We start from the raw sequence: 22,399 nt of genomic DNA, 5'->3' as shown, positions 1-22,399 counted from the left end.
ACGAGCCCTGCCCAGAACCGAGAAAAGCCAAACCCCAACACTTGAAATTGTGAATTGCTGCCAGGGGAGAAAAAAGAAAAAAAAAAAAAAAAATAAAAAAAGGAGTTTTCCTTGTGGAGCTGCCAGGCCAGGCAGCTGCTCCTCCTCCCCCCCCCCCCCCGCTGCCTGCACCCACCCGGCCCTTCCCCCCCCCCAGCCCCAGGTGCCCGAAGCAAATTTGGTGCAACTGAGTCAAGTTCAAGGCTGCCTCAACTGCAAATTGAGGGCAGTAGCTTAGGCCAGACTCTGTCCCCTGAGCCTCCGTCCTCGGAGGGTGGGGGGGTGGCGAGGGCATCAACCCTGCTCCTGAGCAAGGCAAGTGCAACCAGCTGCTCCTCGGTTTGAAGAAGTGGAGGATTTCATGAGTATTTGTTTTGCCAGAAGGGAGGAAAGGTGAAAAAGCCTGGGGGGAGCGTGTTGTCCTCCCTGCGCCCATGAACCTGGCTGGCCCCGGCTGCCTCGGGCAGTTTTCCTGCGAGCCCCATGGACACAGGGATGAAGGAAGTGGTTAAATCCTGCTCTTTCAGGTTTGTTTTGTTTTTTTTTTTTTTTTTTTTTTCTGCGTTTGAAGTTCAGGGCAGTTTTTAATTTTTTTTTTAAATAGAAAAACATACTTTATTGCTTTTTAACAATGAAAAGATTCTTTACAACATGTCACGGTTGAAGACTGCTTTTGTTTCTCTTAAATTCCCATCGTGGCTCTAAGAGTGGACCAAGCTTTATTTCCACCCTCGCTCCCGCCCGGTTCCCTGGAACCTGGGTGAAGCGTTTTCTGCTGGAAACCCGTCAGGGCGGGCGAGCCGGCACAGGGCAGGAACTGCAGCTTGGCCCCAGCTCAGGCAGGTGAGGGCTCGGCCACCGGCCCTTCCCGCGGCACCGGGGGAGGGACCGTCCCCCCGGGGATGGGGTAGAAGCAAAGCTCAGCGCCAGGTTTGGGGGTCACCCCCCCCCCCCCCCCCCGAGCCGTCCAGGTCACGGTTCTGCTCCCCGTCCGTCTGCCGCTGTAATTTTCAAGTGAACAGGAGAACTCGAAGCCTCCGTCCTCGGCTTCGTAACGGTCACTCTTAAACAACCACCTCTCGAGAAGAACCTTCACCCTCACAAGGGGCGAGTCGGCCGCGGGCCTGGGGGCGAGGGGCTCAGAGCAGCCGCCCCCGGCACTCGACAGCCCCGCAGCAGCACAGCAGCTCTTTGCCTTCCACGCTGCCCACTTCGTAGTTGTAATCCCACGTCAGCTCTGTGCCGGCTCGTATCCTCCTGAGAAGTTTTGGGTTTTTTTTAAAAAAAAAAAAAAAAAAGAAGAATAAAAAACCTGCACGGGCTGGGAGAAAAGGCCATTCCCAGCAGGAGGATGAGCTGGACCCCTCGCTAGCAGAGAGCGCCGCCGACGTCCGACCTCGCTGGCCGGGGCGGCGCGGTCCAGCTTCCCCCGGGGCAAGGGTGAAGCAGCCAGCGGCGCTGCCCCGGGCTGCGCGGCGAGCAAAGGGACAAAGTTCCCCGCTGAATCACTCCCGTGGGGCTTCACGGAGGAGCGGCCGCGCTGGCGGTGCCCGAGAGGCAGGCGGCAGGGATTCACCGCCGCCCGGGGGTTCGGGGCTCGAAGGAGCTGGGCAGCCGCCCGCTCCGCGCTTAAATCCCTTTTGGGAAGGTCTAAAGCTGCTGCGAATCGCACCAGAAGCTCCGGCCTGGAAGAGAGCTCCTCGCCCAGCTCAGCTCCGGGCTTCTCCCCGCTCGGGCTGGCGTGAAACGGGGGACGGTGGCGACCGGGAGGAGGAGGCACCCAGCCCGCACGGGTCACGCAGCCCCGGCCCTTCCCCGAGCGCCCCGCGACTCACTTGCTGGCGAAGAAGGCGACCCAGGGGAAGCGGAGGTCGTGCGTGTCCACAAAAACGTTCTGCACGAAGAGGTTGGGACTGCAGCTGTGCTGTGAAGGGAGCGGAGACCAAGGCAGTGAGCGAGCTCCCGCGGGGCGAGGGGTGCCAACCAGCCGGCGGCAAGCACCGGCCTTCGTGCAGCGGCAGCGCTCCCGCCGCAACAGGACGCGCTCCCTCCCCCCGCCCGCCCCACCGGGGACGCGCCCGGACCCCCGCGCTCGCAAAGGCACCGGGCGCTGGAAGGGCTGACGCCACCGTCCCGCTCAGCCCGTGTCACGGGGCCGGAGCAGCTGCCCCGTTTCACCGGGCTGGGGCGGCTCACCCTCCCAGTCCTGGCTCTTTTCCCCCTTTTTTACTGCTATTTATCTCACCCTGGGGAGGACGGGGCCCACTGGCGGGACAGGTCACCCCAAATCCGTCCCTTCCCGGTGACTCACGTTGAGGTACCGGCCCAGGTTCCCCTCCAGCTTGGCGTCGATGATGTAACAGGACTCCTCTCCGTCGTAGAACTGGCGGGTGGTCCGGCGCACGGGCGCGCTCTCGCCCTTGTCGGCCGCGGCCAGGTTGGTGGATTTGATGGCGATCCCGTGAGTGGATTTCAGGGCGAAGCCGCGGGTGGATTTCACCGCCACCTGCCTCTTCACAGGACCTGCCCCAAGAGAGGAGCCAACACCGCCCTGGTCTCTCTCCACCTTCCCCAAGAGGAGCCCCACAGCAGCGCTGCCGCCCCGAGACCCTCTCCTCTTCCCACAGGGGTGATAAATCCCTTAGAGATGCAGCTCAGATCCAAAATGCCACCCTGGGATGGCTCCTGGGAATCCCCACCACCCAGTGGAGCCTGGAGACCCACCACCGTAAGCCCCACAGCTGTTTTGCCCTTTTTTTTTTTAGGAGCCATCCACAAATACTCAATACTTGAGGGCCGGGGTTTCTCAGACAGCGCCTAGGGAGGCTTCAGGCCCCGCTCAGCAGCGCCTGGAGCAGGATCCACCCTGCTCACAGCTGCTCCGTCCTCAGGAGCCCTTCCCAGTGGTTTCTGGCCAGAATTTCTCACCTGGACCTTCCGCTCACGGCCCCTGTTCCTCCCCCAGCAGCCGTCCTCACCTGACCCAGACGAGGGGTTTTTCTTGTCGTCCCCTTCCTCCTCCTCGGAGCCCGAGGAAATGGTCTGGATGTCGTCGCTGTCGTTGGTGGTGCCCTGGGCCTGCCCCGCCGCCGCCTGCCCGGTCTCCCCCTCACTGTCCGTGCTGCTCGACAGCGTCAGCACGTCCTGCGGAGAGGCAGCACCAGCTGCTGAGCGCGGCCCGGGGCCCAGCATCGCTCCACCGCTCGCCCTTTCCCCCCCAGCAGTATTTTGCCCTTTTGGCAGAGGCTCTCCGCGCTTTAGGAAACCCTTCGGAAGCGGGACGCTGCCGCGGTCAGAGCTGGAAGGGGGACACAGGCCCCAGCTCGCAGGCCAGTGGGGTTTTGGGGGGGGTGGTGGGGGGGTGGTTACTCCTGCAGCACCCAGACTGCCAGAGACTCCCGAGCCTGCACCATCAGGTGCTCCGGGTTTTGCAAGGCGGGGAGGAGACCCCAAAAAACAAAGACCGTCCCCTGGGATGGCTTCTGAGAGCCGGCTGTGCCGAGCGACGGGTCGCTGGTGTGCTGGGTTTGTGACCCGCTGGGACACGCGGCCCATCCGTCCTTTTTTGGGGGCTTTCAGAACCATGAAAGACCCCCCCCAAGTCTGAAGGAAACCAACTGCCTCCCCCAGGAAATCACAACTACGAACCACCAGCCCTGCGCTGGTGCTCAAGGGGGGACCGAAAGCGGCACAACCCAAAGTCAGGGTCAAGGTCTTCAGCAAACCGGCGTGGAGCCGAGGCAGAGCCCGGCCCCCCCCTCCCAGCCCGGGGGTCACCGCTTACGTCCGTGGGGGGCTGCAGGGCCAGGGAATGCCGTCGGCTCTGCAGCAGGGCGGTCTTGCTCGTGGGCCTGCGGATCCCCTCCAGCTTGGGAGGGCTGGGGTTGTAGCCGTACATCCGCCCCAAGTCGCTGAGCCTGGGGGCGAGGACAAGAGCGGGTCAGGCTGGCAGGCGCCGGGAGAGCGGCCGGGGCCAGGGGAGCTGCCAGCGGGGCGAGCCTGCCCCCTCCAAGCCCACAAATCGCCAGCGCACGCTGGGGCGCGGCCCAAACCCTCCCGACCTCGCCGTTTGCTCCGGCAGCGACGTCCTTAAGAGTTAAGGGGCAGCCCTGGAGCTGCAGCAGTTCGCTCAGGGCGGTATTCGGAAATAAAAAAAAAAAGGCAGGGAAATACAACGGGAGGAACCTTACCCAGGAATTTTGGTTACATCTTCAGTTTCCTGCAGAGGGGACAAGTACAGAAGATTAAACTCTCTCCCTTCTGGAGGACCCTTCAGCCCCTCTGCGGGCACGCTGCCCGGCCCACCCCACCGCTCAGCCTGACGCCCAGTCCCGGGGTGCTCCACAAGGTCCAAGTTATGACCAGGGGTCTCCCCGGGCTCCGCAGCCCACCCAGTGGGTCTCCTGGGTGGGTGGACAGAGCCCACCTCCACCCCCCCCGGTGTCCCCAGCCCCGGCTGAACACCCTCCCCAGCAGCCCGGGTACCCGGGCAGGTGCTGGCTGGGCAACTTCTTTGTAGCCTCTCGGGCCAAAGCTTCCCCCAGGATGGGGACAGACCCCTCCCGGCCCCCCCCCCCCCAGCAGGAAAAGGCCGAGGGGACGCCGAGCAGCACCCCAGCACCCCCAGTCGTGTTGGATGAGTAGAGAAGCCTCTGGAGCAAGAGCGCAGCTGAGGTGCAGCTCTGGGGCTCCGTCTCCTCGCCCGTGCCCCAAGGTGGGGGGCAATACTCATCTCCCGCCCCCACAGCCCCCCCCCTGCCCCCCCCCCTTACATCTTTCTTCGATGCCTTTGGCTCTCCGTCCAGGTCGCCCGGGGCAGAGGCACAGGCTTTCTCTCTCTCCCCAGGGAGCTCCCCTTTGCCGGCCTTGGCTTCGCTGCCTTCGCTCATCTTGAAGGAGGAGGCGCTGTCATTGTCCTGGAAGCCGTCGGACATGCTGTTGGAGCTCAGCCACGAGGCCACTTTGTTCTTGGAGGTCTCCTCCGACACCGGCAGCTTACAGGGGGCGCCCGCCGCCGTCTCCTCGTGGCTGATTTGCCGGGTGAGCCCCGAGTCCTTGGAGGCCGTCTCCGAGAGCCCGTTCTCCTTCTGGCCCCGGGTCTGCCGTCGCGTGGCATAGCTGCGCCACACCGAGCTGGTGCTGAAGTCCTCGTCCTTGCAGAAGTTGTCGTCGGAGCTGTCCTCGTTGGACTCCTCCTGCTCCTCAGTGCCTGTGTTCTCCTCCTCTTCATCCTTCATGTCCACCCCGCTGCTGTCGGAAGAGCATTTTGCGTCGCTCTCGTAGCCCTCCTTGAAGTTCTCCACGCTCTCGATGTGATCCAGGTTTGCAAAATATTCGTCGCCCATCTCTAGCCCCTCTTTGTCGGCAAAGTCATCCGTGAGGATTTTCCCTGCGGGTGGGGAGTAGAAAAACGAAGTAGTGAGTTTTCCAGGGATGACATTCCTACCCCATGGGTTTTACCCTCCCCAGAGGCTCACCGAGGAGCAAACAGGCCTGACACCACCTTATTCTAAAGCCGGGCCGGGAAAGGACAACTCGAGGTAACGAGAATCTGAAGCACGCGGCCGATCTAAAGCGGGCCCTCGCTAACGTCCGGGCTCCCAGCAGGGAACTCCAACAGGGCGACTGCTTTCCCTCTGAAGGGCTGGAGGCGAGGGCGCGGCGCAGAGGCAACACCAAGGGCAAGAAACCAGAGCGCCAGAAGGCAGGCCAGGCCTGTGGTTAGTTTCGTTTCGGCGCTAACGCAACCATCCTGCGCAACTTCTGCATTTCACTGGCTTGTGCCGATGTCCCCGCGGCTGGCCCGACGTCAACAGGAAGCTGGGAGGTGTCGATTCACCCGCAGCGACGGCTCTGGGGGTGCGAGCGCTTCGCTCGACGCCGCGGCCCCACGGGCTGGCTCCTGCAGCACCTCGCCTCAGAGCTGGGCACGGGAGGGTTTTCCCTTTCCCGTCCCCCCGATAAGCGCAGGAAGAGCTTCACCCCCTCTCTGCTGGGTTTTGCGATAAACAAAACCGAGATCTCAGGCCTGACACAAGCTTGACACAACCAGCTCTTTCCAAATCCTTCTCCCTCCCCTCCTTAACCAAAACAAAGCAGATTCACGCCTGAATACACGTGACCGCTGGGAAGAGCGCTGGCTCAACAGAGGCTTTTCATTCCAAGCACCTATTTCAGAGCTGAGAGGATTCTACCTGCTGGCTCAGGGGGGTGGGATCCTACCTGCGTAGATGCAGACAAAAGAGCCTTTAGCAATATCATCGAGGCAGCGAATGCCCCAGCCTTTGTTCTGCGTCTTGAATAACTGCAGGCGGACTTGGAGCCCGTGTTGGACCAAGCGATTGGTGCACATGTTGACGTTGCACTTGCACCTCTTGTTACACTCGTAAACTCTGGAAGAAAGGAGAAGAGTGACACCTCCCTCGACAAAGCCGTCTCCCACGGCGTGCTGGCGTACCAGTGTTGGTGCAAAGGGACTCGCAGCAGCGAGCTGAAGCTCAGCAGACGTGGGAGAGCGGAGCTGCAGAGCGGGACCGGGCCACACGTCCGCACTCAAATCAAGAACGGAGGCAGGTCCTCAGTAGCTGCACTCAGCTGCGGGCAGTATTGCCTCTGGGCTGCTATTCGGGGTGGGGGGGGGGGGAAGGAGAAGAGGCAGCTCTGCTCACCCTGTCGGGAGGCATTCTTCCAGCCTTTTGTGCTGGTATCCTGAGTTGGGGTTGATCTGCCCGCCCGGGGTGCAGCCCGTCGCTTGGACTGTCAGCTGGTGACAAGCACATTTCGATCTAGAGAGACACACGGAAAAAGCCACCCCGTGGCCCGGAGGTTGGTTGGTTTTACAGACAGGCAAAGAAATCACGTTCTTCCCGCCCGCGCGTACGCGGAGACGGGCACAGGGGGCTTGACCTGGGGGGGCCAGCCTGCAGCCGACCAGAGCTGCGTGGGCTTAAAGGCCAGAGCAGGCCCGGCTGGGGAGGGCACCAGGGCAGGGAGCACAGCCCGGGTGCTGCCCCCCCCCCCCCCCCCCCAGGCCCCACGACACACGAGGAGTCACCTACTTGTCCCTGCAGCCGTCTTTGCAGTCGCAGCCCACGAGGAACTCCCAGCTGGTGTTGATGTAAACCCCCTTGCCGGGGATGCGCTCTTTGCTGTAGGCCACCTGCGGCGGCGGGGTGTTGTCGATCTCGTTGACGCAGGACAGCGGCACGTCCTCCCTGCCCTTGGTAATGTCCGTGATGTAGTAGTAGGGTTTGTAGGGCTGGAACTTGCGATCCACCAGCACGTACGGGTCCAGGCAGAACATCTCCAGGAAGAGGAAGTCGCAGTCCGTCTCGAAAAGGTAGCGCTCGATCTCCGGCATGGCTCGCAGGCACAGCCCGCACGGCGTCTTGTAGAGGACGTGGAAGCCCATCTTGCGGTTGACCCGCCGGCGGGCCGTCATCCGTCGGAAGTCGTAGAGCAGCGGGATGAGCAGGGGGTTCTTGCTGCGGTAGTGGTCGTTGCGGATGGGGCGGACGCGGGACAGGCAGGTGTAGCTGCAGACGTGCGGCAGGTAGAAGAGCTTCTCCAGCGGGGCTCGGTACGAGGGCTCGTTGGGCACGCGGTCCATCATGCCGTGGAAGGCGTGGGCCGGGCCGCTGCCCGCCTGGCCACCGGGGAGCCTGCCGCAGCGAAAGGGACACACTCGGCTAAGGGAAGGAGCGGGGCGCTCCCCGATTTCGGGCACCGGATTCCTGCCGAGGCAGCTGCTAGTTAGTTACACACCGGGGCCCGCCGCTGGCTCGGCTGCTTAGTCCAGGGAGACGCAAAGCTCGGCGTCCCCCGGGAGCAAGGCTGGGTGGGCCCCAAAGGGAGCGTCACCCGCAGCAGAGGACACCAAGAACCACCCCGAATCGGAGCTAGGGAAGCAAAAACAAGCACGAGCTGGTTGTGGTCTCCGAACGCGTGGATCAACGGCTTCTGTGCTGTGGATCGGCTGCCGCAAAGCCACCGCTGCCGAAAAGCCACCTGCAGATTTATAGGAAGAGCGGCTTCCCCCCGACCCTAGAAAGCTCATAGAAACGGGAGTCCTCTAAAAATAAGCGGGCTTTGGCCAGGGCCCACTGAGGTAAGTGCTGGTCGGAGCTGATAAGAGACGCTCCAGGCTCAAGCCAACAACAACAGTTGTCCAGGAGGGAGAACGAGGTAAGAGGAAGACAAATGCTCAGGACCAGACAAGGTGGAAGATAAAGGTGTCGGCCCACCAAATAAACCTGTGCTGAACCAAACAAACCCACACCGGCATCCCAAACCCTCCCAGGGACGCGGGGAGCTGTAACAAGGGCGAGGAAGCTTTGCTCACCGATGCTGCTGGGCCGCGCCGGTCCTTCCCGCCGGAGGTGTATCGCTCAGGACAGGAGAAGGCGGCGACGACTGCCCAGAGCCCACGGAGCCAGGACGGAAGGAAGTGCTTTTCTTGGCCACCTGCTTTCTCGACTGGGCCAGCTGGCTGTCGAAGCACCTGCACGAGGGAAGAAGGGAGGCGATCTGCAAGATGCACACGCTCGCACAACCGCCCGGATTTAGATCAGACAGGGGCAGTCAGAGGAACTCTCCCCGCACGGGAGTCAGTAACAGTGCTGAATCCAAGCAAAACCGAGCAGGTTTTTCCTAACCAGTGTGAAAACCAGCCCGTCCCTGACTACTTGTGCTACGGCGATGCCGCAGCAACCCCGACCAAACGCCAGAACGCAGCGAGGTTTAAAAGTAACTTCTGACATGGTGCTATGTATTTGGAAATGAGGCACGAGGGTGAGAGGGAGCGTAACGAGGATGTCCAAGGCCTTGGTTTCAGGAAGCCGGACAAACCAGTACATGAAGAAAGCCCTGCAATAGCAGAAACAGGAGCTGACAGAGGCTCAGTCAGCGCAACAGTACTGAGCAGTGGGAGGAACAAGAAATACAGAGGGCTCTTTTGTCTGCACCGAGGAACAAGATAAGAGCGTGCACAGGAATGTAATAATATCGCTGACGAAAGGGGTGCGAGGGGCTCCCAAACACCCCTGCAGCCCGATGAACAACATCGGGAAGGCGGGAGGCACCTGGAAGACAGTGGCCCTCACACCCTGGGAAAACAACAGCGGAGGTTTCCAATCCATTTATATGGATTAAACAGAAAAACACCCCAAACCAGCCACTGGTTTTCCCACAAGTGGCAGAACATAGTTATGTTATCAGGGCAGAAAGGGAGGAGACAGTGAGAACAGGAGGGGGCGACTGCTTCTGCAAACATCTGCCTTAACAGCAAGGTATTAACATACATTTAAAAATTCAGGAGCAAGAGAAAAAAAAAAAGCTTCCATCAACGGGCTTTAAACAGTCAGAAATGGCTGGCAGCAGCTCCCCGGCACTGCAGAAAAACTGGAAAGCGAGACTGGGGAGGGAAGAGAACCAGGGCTTCCTCAGAGCCAAGAAACCGTTCTCCCAGTGCTAATAATCTAAACCCAGTGTGTTTTTAACCCAACAGCATCCCCTCGGGACAGCAGGGCCATGGGTACAGCACGCTGCCTTCAGTCCGTGTTGAAAACCAGTTGTCTTTAAGCAGTTCACTACTGAACGCCAGGGCAGGGAAAGGCCTGCAGTGTCTGCTTGTACTAGGTCTGAAACAAGATCCTAAAGTCAAAGCCTCTGTGAGAAAAAAAAAAAAAAAGAATGTGTTTCTTGTAACCACTGCAAGGACTATTCAATGGAAAAGGGGAGATTCAGCAGCCAGCGGGACTGCGGGCTGGCTGACTGCTGCAGTCCAGCTTCATCATCTTCACTGCACAGCCTTCCTACACCCCGGGAGCTGAGGGTGCCCCGGTGTTAGGGCAGCAGCCCAGCTCTTCCTCTCTCCACCGGCGGGGCCCTGGGCTGGCAGCAGAGGAGCCCACGCTGCACTGCTCACGCTGGAGCAGCTCTCCTTCGGCATCGGCCTCTCCTCTCAGTTATGCAAGAGATGAGGAACAAGGCTATTACGGCTTCGACTCTCAAGTCTTGGTGAGAGTGGCATAGGAGCAGCGTTTCCAAGTTACCCCTCACATCCAGGGGCAGAAGGGCTCATACTGCACTGGTACTTGGAAAGGAACCCCTCCTGAGACCGGAGGCTGGGGGCAGGCGGGGTTTCTTAGGTGCTGCTACACCCAGAGAGCATCTGGAGAATAAAGCTTGACTTGCTACACAGGTCCCTTACAGCTGGGACATCCCCCTTCTCCCTTTTGCCCATGCAGCAAGGCGCAGTCACAGCGGAGGACATGCTGGCAGGGGGCCAGGAGTCCGTAAATTCGGACGGGAAATCCACAGCGGTGGCAAAAATGAACGGGGACAGCACCTCTCTCCCCTAGAACGTTATTAAAGTCCCAGAGCTCATGCTCAGGTGCCCTGGTGCTCTACAACACGCTGCGTTCATCACAAGGCCGAGCTGCTCCTTCGTCCAGGCCTCCTTCGGCACTAGCCTGCACCTCCGAGAACGTCCCGCTTGGGCCCCTGGCAGCAGGAGGACCGTGGGCGACTTGGCCGTGGCTTAGCTTTGTCAGGTTTGGTCCGTGCCCACCGAGACCGACCACTGATCCCGAGTTCTCAGTGCCTCGTAAGTCATTGAGGTCTGCGAGCAGGTCAGTCCAAGTGGAGGGATACAAGGCAGCCGGGGGCCAGCGCCTGGATCATGACACGAGGGAGCAATTCAGATTTTCAGAAGAGAAGGAGCAAATGTTCTAACTTGGAAACACAGCAAGCACGAAGCTTCAGCCCTGAGTAAGAACGTGGCATTTGGCTCAGGGGGTGCTGGGCTGTCAGCTCCCCCACCCCCAATTACTCATCCAGGAGCCTTTATCTACACTCTCCCCCAGAAGCATGACTACGAGTGACTTGTGTAACCAGGAAACAAGCCTCGTCAGGGAGGAAACCTGCACCTGAGGATCCCTCTACACAGAAAGGGTGGTGCCTGAAAGAGCTGGGCACTGGAGACCAAACGCAAAGGACGGAGTGGTGGAAGCAGAGACCCCACTCAGGTACTTACTCCATCTCAGCAGGCTGCGGAGAAACGGACCGTGCGGCCAGCGAGGCTGCCTGCATTTGCTCTAAAGGTTTGTACTGGGTACCAGCTCCCGTTAAATCTTGGGTATATTGTACTACAGGCCCTTTGCTCCTGACAGCACCTAGTGGGGAAGCGGAAAAAGCAGAGTATCAACGGGGAAAGTCTCTACCGTCAACCAAAGTCTGGGGCGCTAGCCACAAAATATTGCTTCAGTCCCCAGAGGCAACCAAAACAGAGGCACCAGGTCACTGGCTGAGCTCCCGAGTCACAGCCTCTCACCCCAAAGAGACCCTGGCCACGTTACACAACTGCAGTCTGGCTTTGCGGCATCTTTTGTGCCAGGAGGAAAAGCCCATTGTAAATCTTAAATCTCCAGGAGTTCTGCCAAAAAAACCCCACCAAAACCAAACAAAAACCAAAACAACCCACCCGCCCCCGCCAATTCACAATGCGCTCATTCAAATTCCAGGATACAAATCAAAGAAAAAGATGCCACATACCAACATTGGGACGCGTCCTTGCTTGTCCACTTTGCTTCTTTTCTTGGGTGGAGGCTGTGGAAGTTTTCATGCTGAACATGGGCTCGAGGCGTGTGGAACCCCGGTAAATCCACTCACAGCGTTTGTCATCCTGCAGCAAGGAGAAGGCAACACTCACAGCACCTACAGCGAGAGCTTCAGAGGTACAGAACAGGCCAGGGAGACAGCAGCACGCTTTTACGGGGAGCAGAATCGAATGGAAAGGAGGCAAAGCATTGAGCTGAAGGCTCTTGAAAGACCGTGCAGCCAAGAGAGGACAGGGGCAGTAATTCCTCAGATCTGGGGGACACCGAGTACAAACCAAACCAATGCCAAGACCCCAACCCACAAATGCAGTTCTGCTCTCGGGCCGATGACTGGCTAACGAGGTGCTGCTGGAGAAACCAGACTCCCCTGGGAGACAACGCCTCAGCGCAAACCGAATCTGCTCTAGGACAGGGAGGTTGAATTTGCACGTGTACAACGTCCTCCCCAGCCCCGGTGGCTCTGCAGTGATCTAGACAGAGAGCATGCCTGCTCCCTTTCTGCAGTTTGTAGAATTCGAGCAAGCAGAATACTGCTCAGCTTCTCAAACCAGCACTTGTCTTTGGACAGAAGACATCGCTAGGTGTTTCTATCAGGAAAGGGACCAGGACAGAATACCTGCAGGTGGCGAATTTTGTGTCTTATTCATCTACCACTTTGAAGTTTCACATGCAAAAGGCTTTAGAAGGCTTTTGCAGCTTTTGTCATGCAAAAGAAAGTCTCACCTTCCCATCAATGCACCGTAGAAATCGGTGGTCTACCTACTAAGCAAAATACCTGCTTGCTCCAGGACCCTCTCTGACATCAGCAAGGCCTTGATCGGCCCAACAGCCCCCAGACTCACATTTAAGCCCACCTTCACCCTCTAACGGGAGGAGGGAAATTGCCCTACCAGGAAAAGGATTTTGACCAGACTGCCATCCACTTCTTCCACTCTGGATTTCCACCAGGTCCCTTCCCACTCCGTTTTGATCAGTTGGCCATTCTTCAGCAGCACCATGGGACGGTTGGGGTAGGCCGTGATGTACTCCTCAATGAAATCGCGACAGGAAACATCCTCTATGTCTTCCCAGGTCTTTTGCACTGTTCAGAAAGGGATGGATGGGAGAAAGGGAAGAGGAGGACAGACTTTTACAAAGAGAATCTTGAATTCTTTTTTTAAAGAGATCCCAGATGGATTTTTACGTAAGAACAATGAAGCAGCAATCCCGAGTGGCTGGATTTTTGGTGGAAGGGCATCCAGCCGTATTAACGCACCCAGAGTGCAAGGAGTCACAGCACACACACACTGCCAGTAATAAACTGGCATTTCCTCCAGGTTCACCTGCAAAGCAAACGTCTGCAGGCACAGTGCTGGAGGGGACGTGCCATCTGGCCCCCGTCTTTTCAGCCAGGCTCTTTCACATACCCAAAGGCTCTCCACACTACCGCAGCGTTAGGACGCAGGAGGGGCAGAGATCACTCACGTGGCCTGCAGATCGGGTACAGCTCCCACTCCTTGACGTATGAAGCATAGCCATCATCAAAGAAGATCAGGAACCTGGAGAACAGCAGCATTGGAGGTGGGAATTAGAAATGCAGCTGAATAAAATGCAGCCTCACATCAAATGATGGAAGTGAAGCCCCCCCTCCTGCTCCTCCTGCCCATCCTAAAGGCCCTCAAATCAGACACGGTGGGTGAGGACAGAAGGACGTGATCACTTCTGCCAGGAGATCCTGAGCTTTGCAGTACCACCACCTCCCTCGGTTCCCCGAACAGCTCTCCCCCAGCCCCGAGCAAGCCCTGTGCTCCCAAAGGCGGGAGAGGGGCTGCCCAAAGGGCTCCCAGCAGCGCAGCACAGCGCAGCCAGCCCCCCTGCCCGCGGCTCCAGGTTCCCTCCGTGCCTCCGCCGCAGGAGGTGAAGGAAAAGACAGTGTAATCGCTCCTACTCTCTGCAAGAAAAGATGTCTTTGGAGCTCCACCTGCAGACAGGAGACGAGCATGAGAGTCCCCAGTGCCTGTGGGGGACGGGGAGCTGGGAGGGGGATACCCACAAGGCTGGATACGGCACCCGCCTAGCGCGAGCGCCTCTGAATAGTAACTTCAGGATAGGGAGGCTGCATTAGGAGAGCTCAGCGTTACAAGCCAGCCTAGCCAGGAGGAGTAAATTTGCAACAGGAGTAATAAATGCAGTCCATTTTCAGTTATTAAACGCGTCTCAGATAGAACTTGACACGATTAGGCATTTACGGCAGATCCCCATTTGAAACAAAGAGGGTGATTCTATCCTTTATGAATCTTCACAGAAAGACCACAAGCCTAAACCGCAGCAGCAAAGCAGCCCTGCCCCTTATTTATACACGACTGAAAAGGCTGCTTGAGACCTGCTGCTGCTTCTCCTTAAGTGCTTTGGCAACGCTGCTGGCACTAAACACTTCTAGGGCTCATCTTTCCTAACGCTGTGTTTTATGCCTTGAGCAGTGCAGACTTCCATTTGTGTGATAATTTGAATGAATTACCAGATATAATTTCTGACTCAGGGACGTGAGTAATAGAATGGAAGCTCCACTCAGAACATTCAGAGATAAGACAGACTGAAGAAACAACATTCAGAACTACGTCCCCAGAAAGGGCAGAAAAGAGTTTAGCTCCCACAACAGCAAACATCCAAATTTTCTATTTTCTTTTTTTCCTAAAAAGAGAGAGCAGGTTACACGACTGCGGAGGAGAATTAATACCTGTCTTTATTCTTTACGTTTGGGGTTTCAGCCACAATGCCAGCATACAGCCAAACCTGATTCCCATCTTTGTACTTTGCCACGACCCTGCTGCCAACGTAGTGTTTCTCAGGCGAGGGGTGATAGTCGTAAGCGATGTGATTGCCAGAAAGCAAACTCTTCCCTTTATTATCAAATTTCACTTTGTACTTCTTTGCAGCACCTGAAAGACATTTCAACGCGGCAAGGTAAATAAAACCCAAGTGATTTCACACAAGAAGTCCAGCACCCTATCCCGTTCTGATTCACGTTCAGAACTCATTTGAAAGCCTTTCAGAAATTGATTTAGAAGGTAAAATATTATAGCGGAGATGTGCTGCTCTCCCACTCATTCCAGGAGGCACTAGGTGCTCCGACATGGGAGGGGACCTGCTCCGAGCCTGACTGAGCTCACCCACCCGAAGCCTAGTGACAGCCACACGCCCCATGTCACCGCACCGAGCACGGACGTACCGACCGTCTGGATTGCAATCAGAGTTCCTTTGTGCCACGTTTTGGTTCTCTTCTTGCCCAGGATCCTCATGCCAACGTTCAGATCACCATCATTGCTGAGATCACTCCCAGCCGCTGCAGGGCCAGCGGGCTGGACAGCACCAGGAGTTTCCTGAGGGGTTTGTGCATCTACCCAAGGAACAACAACAGGAGGTAAGTTAGAAATTGCCCAAAGACGTCTGTCGGACCGGAGACAGGAAGCGTTCCTGCTTTCCCTCACCTCAGTCAGCCTAAGAGCCTCGCTTTCACTGGATGGAATAAGCAGCAAGTAAGCTTTTAAACATCATTAAAAAGCTTTCACGTTATGGAAACTGCAGCACTTGTATTTGCTTTCGAAAGGGGCTTAAGGAAGAACAGGAATTTGGAATCAACATATATTACTGAGTCTCTCCAGCAAGGACACTGAATAGTTCTTTTCTTTTTCAGAGAGAAAACCATCAGGAGTAAGAGGCAGAAGGGAGCAGGGTAGGGGCGCACACGGGTGCCAGCACACATCTGTCAGCACCAGGAAGCTCTCGCACACTGACCTTTTAGACTATCCTGGGCATTTGTTTTCTTATTCACAGCATCCATAAATTTCTGAACATCCTGGGCAGATCTTCTCATTGCAGCCATGGCTTCCCGCAGCTGAAGGGAAGGAAAGAGAAAGAAAATATGAAGAACCTTTCCTTTTTTGCAACAAATACACAAATGCACCAAATTACACAAATACAAGAAATGCTGTTCTAAGCATTCCAGCAACCCCCCCTTCAGAAATACACTACAGTCAGGTCTTTTCCAACTCACCAGAGTCTGATCCTTTACGATTCTGGGACTATTGCCTGTGTTTAAAGAGGAAAAAGTGGTTTAATACATTTTGGGGAATAAAAAAATCCATCCTAGTTAAGTTACCAAACGAAGAGGGAACAGAGAAAGCCTTCTCTGTCCCTGTCAAGAAATCCACTCAAGCAAGGCTTCTACTAAGCCACCGTTTCCACACACAGGACGTGCTGCACAGGCAGCTGCCCCACAGGGACAGCATTCCATGGGGACGACAAGGCAGGTGGGAAAAGGGAGAAGTCCCAGTTTGGGACTCCAGGAAGCATGGAACAGTGAGGGGCCTTGCAGACCACGCGAGCGGTGATGTTCTTCATGAGCTAACGGCATTTTCTCCTGCTTACAGCCCGGCCCGGCTTACAGCCAACTTCATGATATCCTTATTCCAATCCCTCCTACTCCCACGCTTCAGGACACACTCAGATCCCCAACCCTCCCCTCGGTACCATGCAGCACAGCGAGATACTGAACTGTGCCTCCAGCCTGAACCGATACTCATGACATCATCGTCGTCCTCATCCGGGATCTCAATCACTTCCATGGGCTTGGCAGCCAAGTCCTCGTCCTCGGAGCTGCTCTCCCGGTACTGCAGGCCCAGCTTGGAGTACAGGTCCTTTACCAATATCTCGCATTTATCAATGGCTCTGGGGAAAAAAACAGAAGGGCAGAGATGGGAGAAGACAAGGTGAGCCCAGCTGTGCATCCCACAATACTGCAGAAATAAAGAGAAACCGACCGCTGGGGAGCTGCTAATTAAATACAACCATGATGAGGTGAGGGAAGAGTATTCACATGAAGGACTTAACACCACAGAGAAATAATTTTAATTATCCCTCAATAACCACACGCAAACGAGCTGATGCAGAGTCACAGGGTCAGTCTACCCTGAAGGGAAAGGGGCAGGACTCAGGACATGGGACCCTGCCAGCCCATCTCGCCCTCCTCTGCTCTCAGCCCCAACTCTGACACGCGGCTGCGATTCCGAGCGTGCCCACCTTGAAGCGTCGTCAAAGAGCCGGTCAACGCGAGCCACCTCTTCTTCCTTCTGCTTCACGCACTTCTCCAGCTCCTCCAGCTGCTGCTTCCTCTGCTTCACACACTCAAACTTCTCCAGCTCTTTGTCGATGATATCCTGGAGCTCCTCCATGGAGATTCCCAGCTCCTCCATCACTTCTTGCTGCAGCTCTTTGATCTCCTGGGAATCCATTTCTGCTGCACCTGACACCACAAACTGGGGAGAAAAGGCCGGTGAAACCTCTAAGACATGGCGCTCACAAGAGCGTAAGCTCCGTTTTTTGAAAGCTAGTCAGGAACAAAATGCTCTATATGTGGTTAAGATAAGATCACAAGGAGCCCAAAACAAGCAAGGTGCAAGCACACTGCGGAGCCAGAGGACGACCAGGGATTGCTGCCGTCTCCTCCGATCCCTCCACAGACCCTCCAAACGCCGGAGCCTCACGCCTCGCCCCCTCAGCACCCTCTCCTCTCCAACGGTCCCCAACCTGCTGCCTGTCCTGGGAGCAGCACCAGGCAGACGCCTCTCCCGACCCAACCCACCAGTGGCCCAGGGGAGCTCCTGTCTGTCCCTGCCCACGGAGATCACGGACCATTTTACACCGCCCAGCCCCGAGGACGGCCCCAGCAGTTTCCTCTGCCCGGCTCCACGGCCCCGGCGGCTCCCCTCGAGCCGGGGCTGGTGAAAATTCCAAGCAGCCTCCACCATCTCCGAGCCCGCGGCGCTCGACAGCACCTTCCCGCGGGGTTCCTCACCTCTCGCCTCACCCTGCCTGTGCGTGAGCAGCCCCTCGCCCCCCCCCCCCCCCCCGCCACAACCCCCCCACCCTCCCCCAGCCCTACAGATGCAAAGGGAGCCCACGGCCCCCCCCAACCGCACCTGCACCCCCCCCAAACGCACCCTATCACCCAAACAGCCCTGTCAGCACCCCCCCAGTGCCACCACAGCCCCCGCTGCAGCGCCCATCAACCCCCCACCCTCCGCTCCCCCCATGCCTAGCGCCCTTACGCTCCCTCTTACGCCCCGCAGTTTATATCTAATTACATATAGAAACGTATAATTTCCTTATATTTGCACGTTGCCATCAACCCCTTGGCCCGTAGCAGTCCCTGCCCCAAAGGCCACCCCACGCCTCACACCCGGGGAGCTCCTCATGCTCTCTTCTCAGCCCAAGCGCCCCCCCCCAAGTCCTCACCCCACCTCCCCCCGCCCCACAGCCCCCTCCTCGCCCTCAGTCCCTCCCCACACCCCCCCGCCCGCCTCCCCCTGCCCCACACGCCCATCTGACCCCGGCGCTGCCACAAAGTCCCCCAACACCTCCCACCCCACAATCCCACACCCCCCCTCCCCAACCCCCCTGCCCCCCAGACACCCCCCTCAATTCCCCTGTGCCCCATAGCCCCCACACACACCCCCTCCCCAATCACCCTGCACCCCACAGGCCCCCCGCACCCCCTCCCCAACTCCGACCCCCCTGACCCCATAAGCCCCCTCCCGAACCCCCCTGCCCCACAGCCGCCCCCCAGCCCGCCCCGGGCCGGGCCAGCCGCACTCACCGGAACCCCGGGGGTCGCCGCGATTCCGGCTGTCGGGGAGAAGGAGAAAAAGAGGGGGAAGGGGGGGGGAAAGCGGGTGTCGTTCCAAACCGGAAGCCGCTCGACGACACTTCCGAGAACCGCAGCCCGAGGAGCCCGACCCACCCCTGCCGCACTGCGCATGCGCGAGAGCGCCCCTTCCCGGCAGCCCGTGGGGGGGGCTGGCCAAGGCGCCTGCGCGGGGGGGGGGCGGAGCCAGAGGCGCTTAAAGGGGCAGCGCCCTGGGAAAGGCTCGATGCTGCCACCTAAAGGAAGGTGGCTGGGGGGCCGGGGGGGGGGTCTGAGGGGCCGGGTTAACCCTGAGGGGCCGGGGAGGGTGCTGGGGTGCCCCGGGAGGGTGGGTGGGCACTGGGGTTACTGGTGGCTCTGAGGTGATGGGGCCAGGGTGGGCCCCGGGGGAGCGAAGGGGGGAGCTCTGAGGGGCCGAGGGGGAGGACACTGAGGGGTGCTGGGGAGCTCTGGGGGCGCTGGGGGACAGTAGGGAACTCTGAGGGTGCTGGGGGTCAGTGGGGAGCTCTGAGGGTGCTGGGGGTCGATGTGGGATCTGATGGGGAGCTCTGGGAGGATTAGGGGGCCCTGGAGGATGATGGGGAGAGATCTAGGGGTGCTGGGGGGTGATGGAGAGCTCTGGGGGGGCAATGGCAAATTCTGAGGGGTGGTAAGGAGCTCTAGGGGTGCTGGGGAGTGATGGGGAGCTCTGAGAGTGCTGGGGGTCAATGGGGGAGCTGATGGGGAGCACTGAGGGTGCTGAGGGTCAATGGGGGAAGCTGATGGGGAGCTCTGAGGGGTCTCAAGGGGCACTGGAGGGTGCTGGGGGGGGCAGGGTGCTGGGGAGCCCTGGGAGTGCTGGGGGGCAGTGGGGAGCTCTGAGGGTGCTGGGGGTCAATGGGGGGAGCTGATGGGGAGCACTGAGGGTGCTGAGGGTCAATGGGGGGAGCTGATGGGGAGCACTGAGGGGTCTCAAGGGGCACTGGAGGGTGCTGGGGTATGATGGGCGGCTCTGAGGGTGCTGGGAGGGCAGGGTGCTGGGGAGCCCTGGGAGTGCTGGGGGGCAGTGGGGAGCTCTGAGGGTGCTGGGGGTCAGTGGGGAGCTCTGAGGGTGCTGGGGGGCAGTGGGGAGCTCTGAGGGTGCTGGGGGGCGGTGGGGAACTCTGAGGGTGCTGGGGGTCAGTGGGGAGCTCTGAGGGTGCTGGGGGGCAGTGGGGAGCTCTGAGGGTGCTGGGGGGCGGTGGGGAACTCTGAGGGTGCTGGGGGTCAGTGGGCAACTCTGAGGGTGCTGGGGGGCAGTGGGGAGCTCTGAGGGTGCTGGGGGGCGGTGGGGAACTCTGAGGGTGCTGGGGGGCAGTGGGCAACTCTGAGGGTGCTGGGGGTCAGTGGGGAGCTCTGAGGATGCTGGGGGTCGATGTGGGATCTGATGGGGAGCTCTGAGAGGATTTGGGGGGCCCTGGAGGATGATGGGGAGAGATCTAGGGGTGCTGGGGGGTGATGGAGAGTTCTGGGGGGCAATGGCAAATTCTGAGGGGTGGTAAGGAGCTCTAGGGGTGCTGGGGAGTGATGGGGAGCTCTGAGAGTGCTGGGGGTCAATGGGGGGAGCTGATGGGGAGCACTGAGGGTGCTGAGGGTCAATGGGGGGAGCTGATGGGGAGCACTGAGGGGTCTCAAGGGGCACTGGAGGGTGCTGGGGTATGATGGGCGGCTCTGAGGGTGCTGGGAGGGCAGGGTGCTGGGGAGCCCTGGGAGTGCTGGGGGGAAGTGGGGAGCTCTGAGGGTGCTGGGGGTTGGTGGGGAACTCTGAGGGTGCTGGGGGTCAGTGGGGAGCTCTGAGGGTGCTGGGGGGCAGTGGGGAGCTCTGAGGGTGCTGGGGGGCGGTGGAGAACTCTGAGGGTGCTGGGGGTTAGTGGGGAGCTCTGAGGGTGCTGGGGGGCGGTGGGGAACTCTGAGGGTGCTGGGGGTCAGTGGGCAACTCTGAGGGTGCTGGGGGTCAGTGGGGAGCTCTGAGGGTGCTGGGGGTCGATGTGGGATCTGATGGGGAGCTCTGAGAGGATTTGGGGGGCCCTGGAGGATGATGGGGAGAGATCTAGGGGTGCTGGAGGGTGATGGAGAGCTCTGGGGGGCAATGGCAAATTCTGAGGGGTGGTAAGGAGCTCTAGGGGTGCTGGGGAGTGATGGGGAGCTCTGAGAGTGCTGGGGGTCAATGGGGGAGCTGATGGGGAGCACTGAGGGTGCTGAGGGTCAATGGGGGGAGCTGATGGGGAGGTCTGAGGGGTCTCAAGGGGCCCTGGAGGTTGATGGGGGAGCACTAGGGGTGCTGGGGTATGATGGGCGGCTCTGAGGGTGCTGGGAGGGCAGGGTGCTGGGGAGCCCTGGGAGTGCTGGGGGGTAGTGTGGAGCTCTGAGGGTGCTGTGGGGCAGTGGGGAGCTCTGAGGGTGCTGGGGGTCGGTGGGGAGCTCTGAGGGTGCTGGGGGGCGGTGGAGAACTCTGAGGGTTCTGGGGGTCGGTGGGGAGCTCTGAGGGTGCTGGGGGTCAGTGGGGAGCTCTGAGGGTGCTGGGGGGCAGTGGGGAGCTCTGAGGGTGATGGGTGGCTCTGAGGGTGATGAGGGCCTTGAGGGAGTGATGGGGAGCTCTGAGGGGTCTTGGGGGGCCCTGGAGGGTGATGGGGAGCTCTAAGGGTGCTGGGGTATGATGGGTGGCTCCAAGGGTGCTGGGGGGCAGTGGGTGGCTCTGAGGGTGCTGGGGCCTCCACAGTGCTGGAGGGCCCTGGGGTGCCCTGGAGCACCCAGTGCTGAGGGGGCTGTGCTGGGGGGCCGTGGTCCCGGGGGGGTGCAGGGGTTCCTGGGGGCCAGCTCGCCCCGGCTCAGTTGATCTGCTCCTCTTCCCAGGTGGAGGTCGGGACGGCGCTGTAGGGATCCACGATGAGCTTGGCGCACCGCACCATCATGGCCAGGAGGAAGAGGCACATGAGGACCACGAAGGCCACGGCAAAGCCCTTGTCCAGGTCGACGGCCGGCGGTGCCGTGGCGTTCTCCATGCGGGCGGCCCTCAGGTGTGCGGCCCCACGTGCCCACCTGCCGCCGGCATCCCTGTGGGGCAGAGGCGGGTGGGATTCACGGGGGCCGAGCGGGTCGCAGTGCAGGGGAAGTACCCGGGACGGGTGTCAAAGGCAGCCCAAAATTTCCTCGAGACCCCCTCTGCTCCTCGTCACGGCTGCCGGTTGTGGTTTGGGGGACACCCAGTGTCTTCCCATCCTTCTCCCAGGCGCCCTCACCACAGGGATCATTGTCGTCTCACCCTGCCGCCCCTTCCAGCTTCCCTTCCCCGCCCTTCCCTCATTTCCCAGGAAAAAGCAGGTTAAAATATCCCTATTAAATTGTTTGGTTTTGTTTGTTTGTTTTTTTTTTTTCCCACAGGACCCCTCACTCCCAGCTGCATTAGGTGCAACGAGCTTGGCTGACCTCCGGCAAGACAGACGCTGGCTGGGATGGGAAGCAGGACAGGAGGAAAAACCACCGGTGAGCAAACATGGGTGGAAAATAAATTTTTTCTCTTTGCTGAAGAGAGACATTTGTGGCAGCGGACAGATAATTAGATTTGTACAAGGTTGGGGGAGAGGTGGAGGCTTGTTGAGTGGCGCCAGCAGAGCCACGTGGACCGAGCTGTGTGTATATAGGCGTATGCCTATATATATATATTTTTTTTTTTTTTTAATGTGTTTGTAAAACTAACACACTCCAGGAGTAGATGACCACAGCCCTAACTATGCCAAGGACAGCACATAAATCACCAGGACCGAGTCCTGGGATTGTGGGAAGCCCCCAGGTCCCAGCCCTGTCCCATGAGCGCTGACTGGGGCAGCTCCTTACCTCCCTGTGGCCAGACGGACGGACGGACGGACGGACGCTGTGCCCCTCTCCCTGCCCCGCTGGTCCCCGGTTCCTGCGCCGTCACTGGGGCTTCATGAATACTGCAGGAATGCGGCGGCGTCGCCTTTCAGGCGCTCCCAGTAATGGGGAGAAACAATCCAGGGGATTAAATTCTCACCCGCAATTTCCAGCACCCCCTTCGCCCGGC

The 22,399-nt window shown here is 59.2% G+C and overlaps 2 protein-coding genes across 2 annotated transcripts in view; one reads left to right on the top strand and one right to left on the bottom strand.

Moving 5' to 3' along the window:
* Window positions 1-627: 627 nt before the first annotated feature.
* Window positions 628-18,461, bottom strand: LOC122152589 (histone-lysine N-methyltransferase SETDB1-like). Its single transcript, XM_042785278.1, has 22 exons — window positions 18,292-18,461; window positions 16,716-16,951; window positions 16,192-16,364; window positions 15,691-15,725; window positions 15,432-15,531; window positions 14,866-15,033; window positions 14,374-14,575; window positions 13,122-13,195; window positions 12,548-12,738; window positions 11,593-11,722; window positions 11,075-11,213; window positions 8,381-8,539; window positions 7,098-7,700; window positions 6,708-6,824; window positions 6,262-6,431; window positions 4,812-5,428; window positions 4,230-4,258; window positions 3,824-3,956; window positions 3,018-3,183; window positions 2,351-2,562; window positions 1,875-1,963; window positions 628-1,296 (listed from the first exon to the last, which is right to left on the bottom strand). Exons 1-22 carry the CDS (start codon window positions 18,451-18,453, stop codon window positions 1,179-1,181), a joined length of 4,023 nt encoding a protein of 1,340 aa, XP_042641212.1. The 5' UTR covers window positions 18,454-18,461; the 3' UTR covers window positions 628-1,178.
* Window positions 18,462-18,516: 55 nt separating this feature from the next.
* LOC104361268 (aryl hydrocarbon receptor nuclear translocator) overlaps window positions 18,517-22,399 on the top strand; it is a 31,349-nt gene continuing 27,466 nt past the window's right edge. Inside the window, exons 1-3 of the mRNA XM_042784550.1 lie at window positions 18,517-18,585; window positions 21,211-21,374; window positions 21,739-21,840. Of these exons, the coding sequence (XP_042640484.1) occupies window positions 21,810-21,840 (31 nt within the window). The 5' untranslated portion in view covers window positions 18,517-18,585; window positions 21,211-21,374; window positions 21,739-21,809. The remainder of the gene's footprint in view (window positions 18,586-21,210; window positions 21,375-21,738; window positions 21,841-22,399) is intronic.

Source organism: Tyto alba, unplaced genomic scaffold (genome assembly GCF_018691265.1).
Source record: "Tyto alba isolate M040663 unplaced genomic scaffold, T.alba_DEE_v4.0 Super-Scaffold_8, whole genome shotgun sequence".
In the NCBI taxonomy this organism is placed as follows: domain Eukaryota; kingdom Metazoa; phylum Chordata; class Aves; order Strigiformes; family Tytonidae; genus Tyto; species Tyto alba.
The sequence above is the reverse complement of the archived record's forward strand: the minus strand, read 5'-3'. Positions and strand labels throughout refer to the sequence as shown.

Coding starts and splice junctions, on each gene's coding strand:
- LOC122152589 (XM_042785278.1), bottom strand. CDS start 18,453: ATGCGCAGTGCGGCAGGGGTGGGTCGGGCTCCTCGGGCTGCGGTTCTC. Junction 16,952..18,291: donor CGGCGACCCCCGGGGTTCCG/GTGAGTGCGGCT, acceptor TTTTCTCCCCAG/TTTGTGGTGTCAGGTGCAGC. Junction 6,432..6,707: donor GAAGAATGCCTCCCGACAGG/GTGAGCAGAGCT, acceptor CCTTTCTTCCAG/AGTTTACGAGTGTAACAAGA.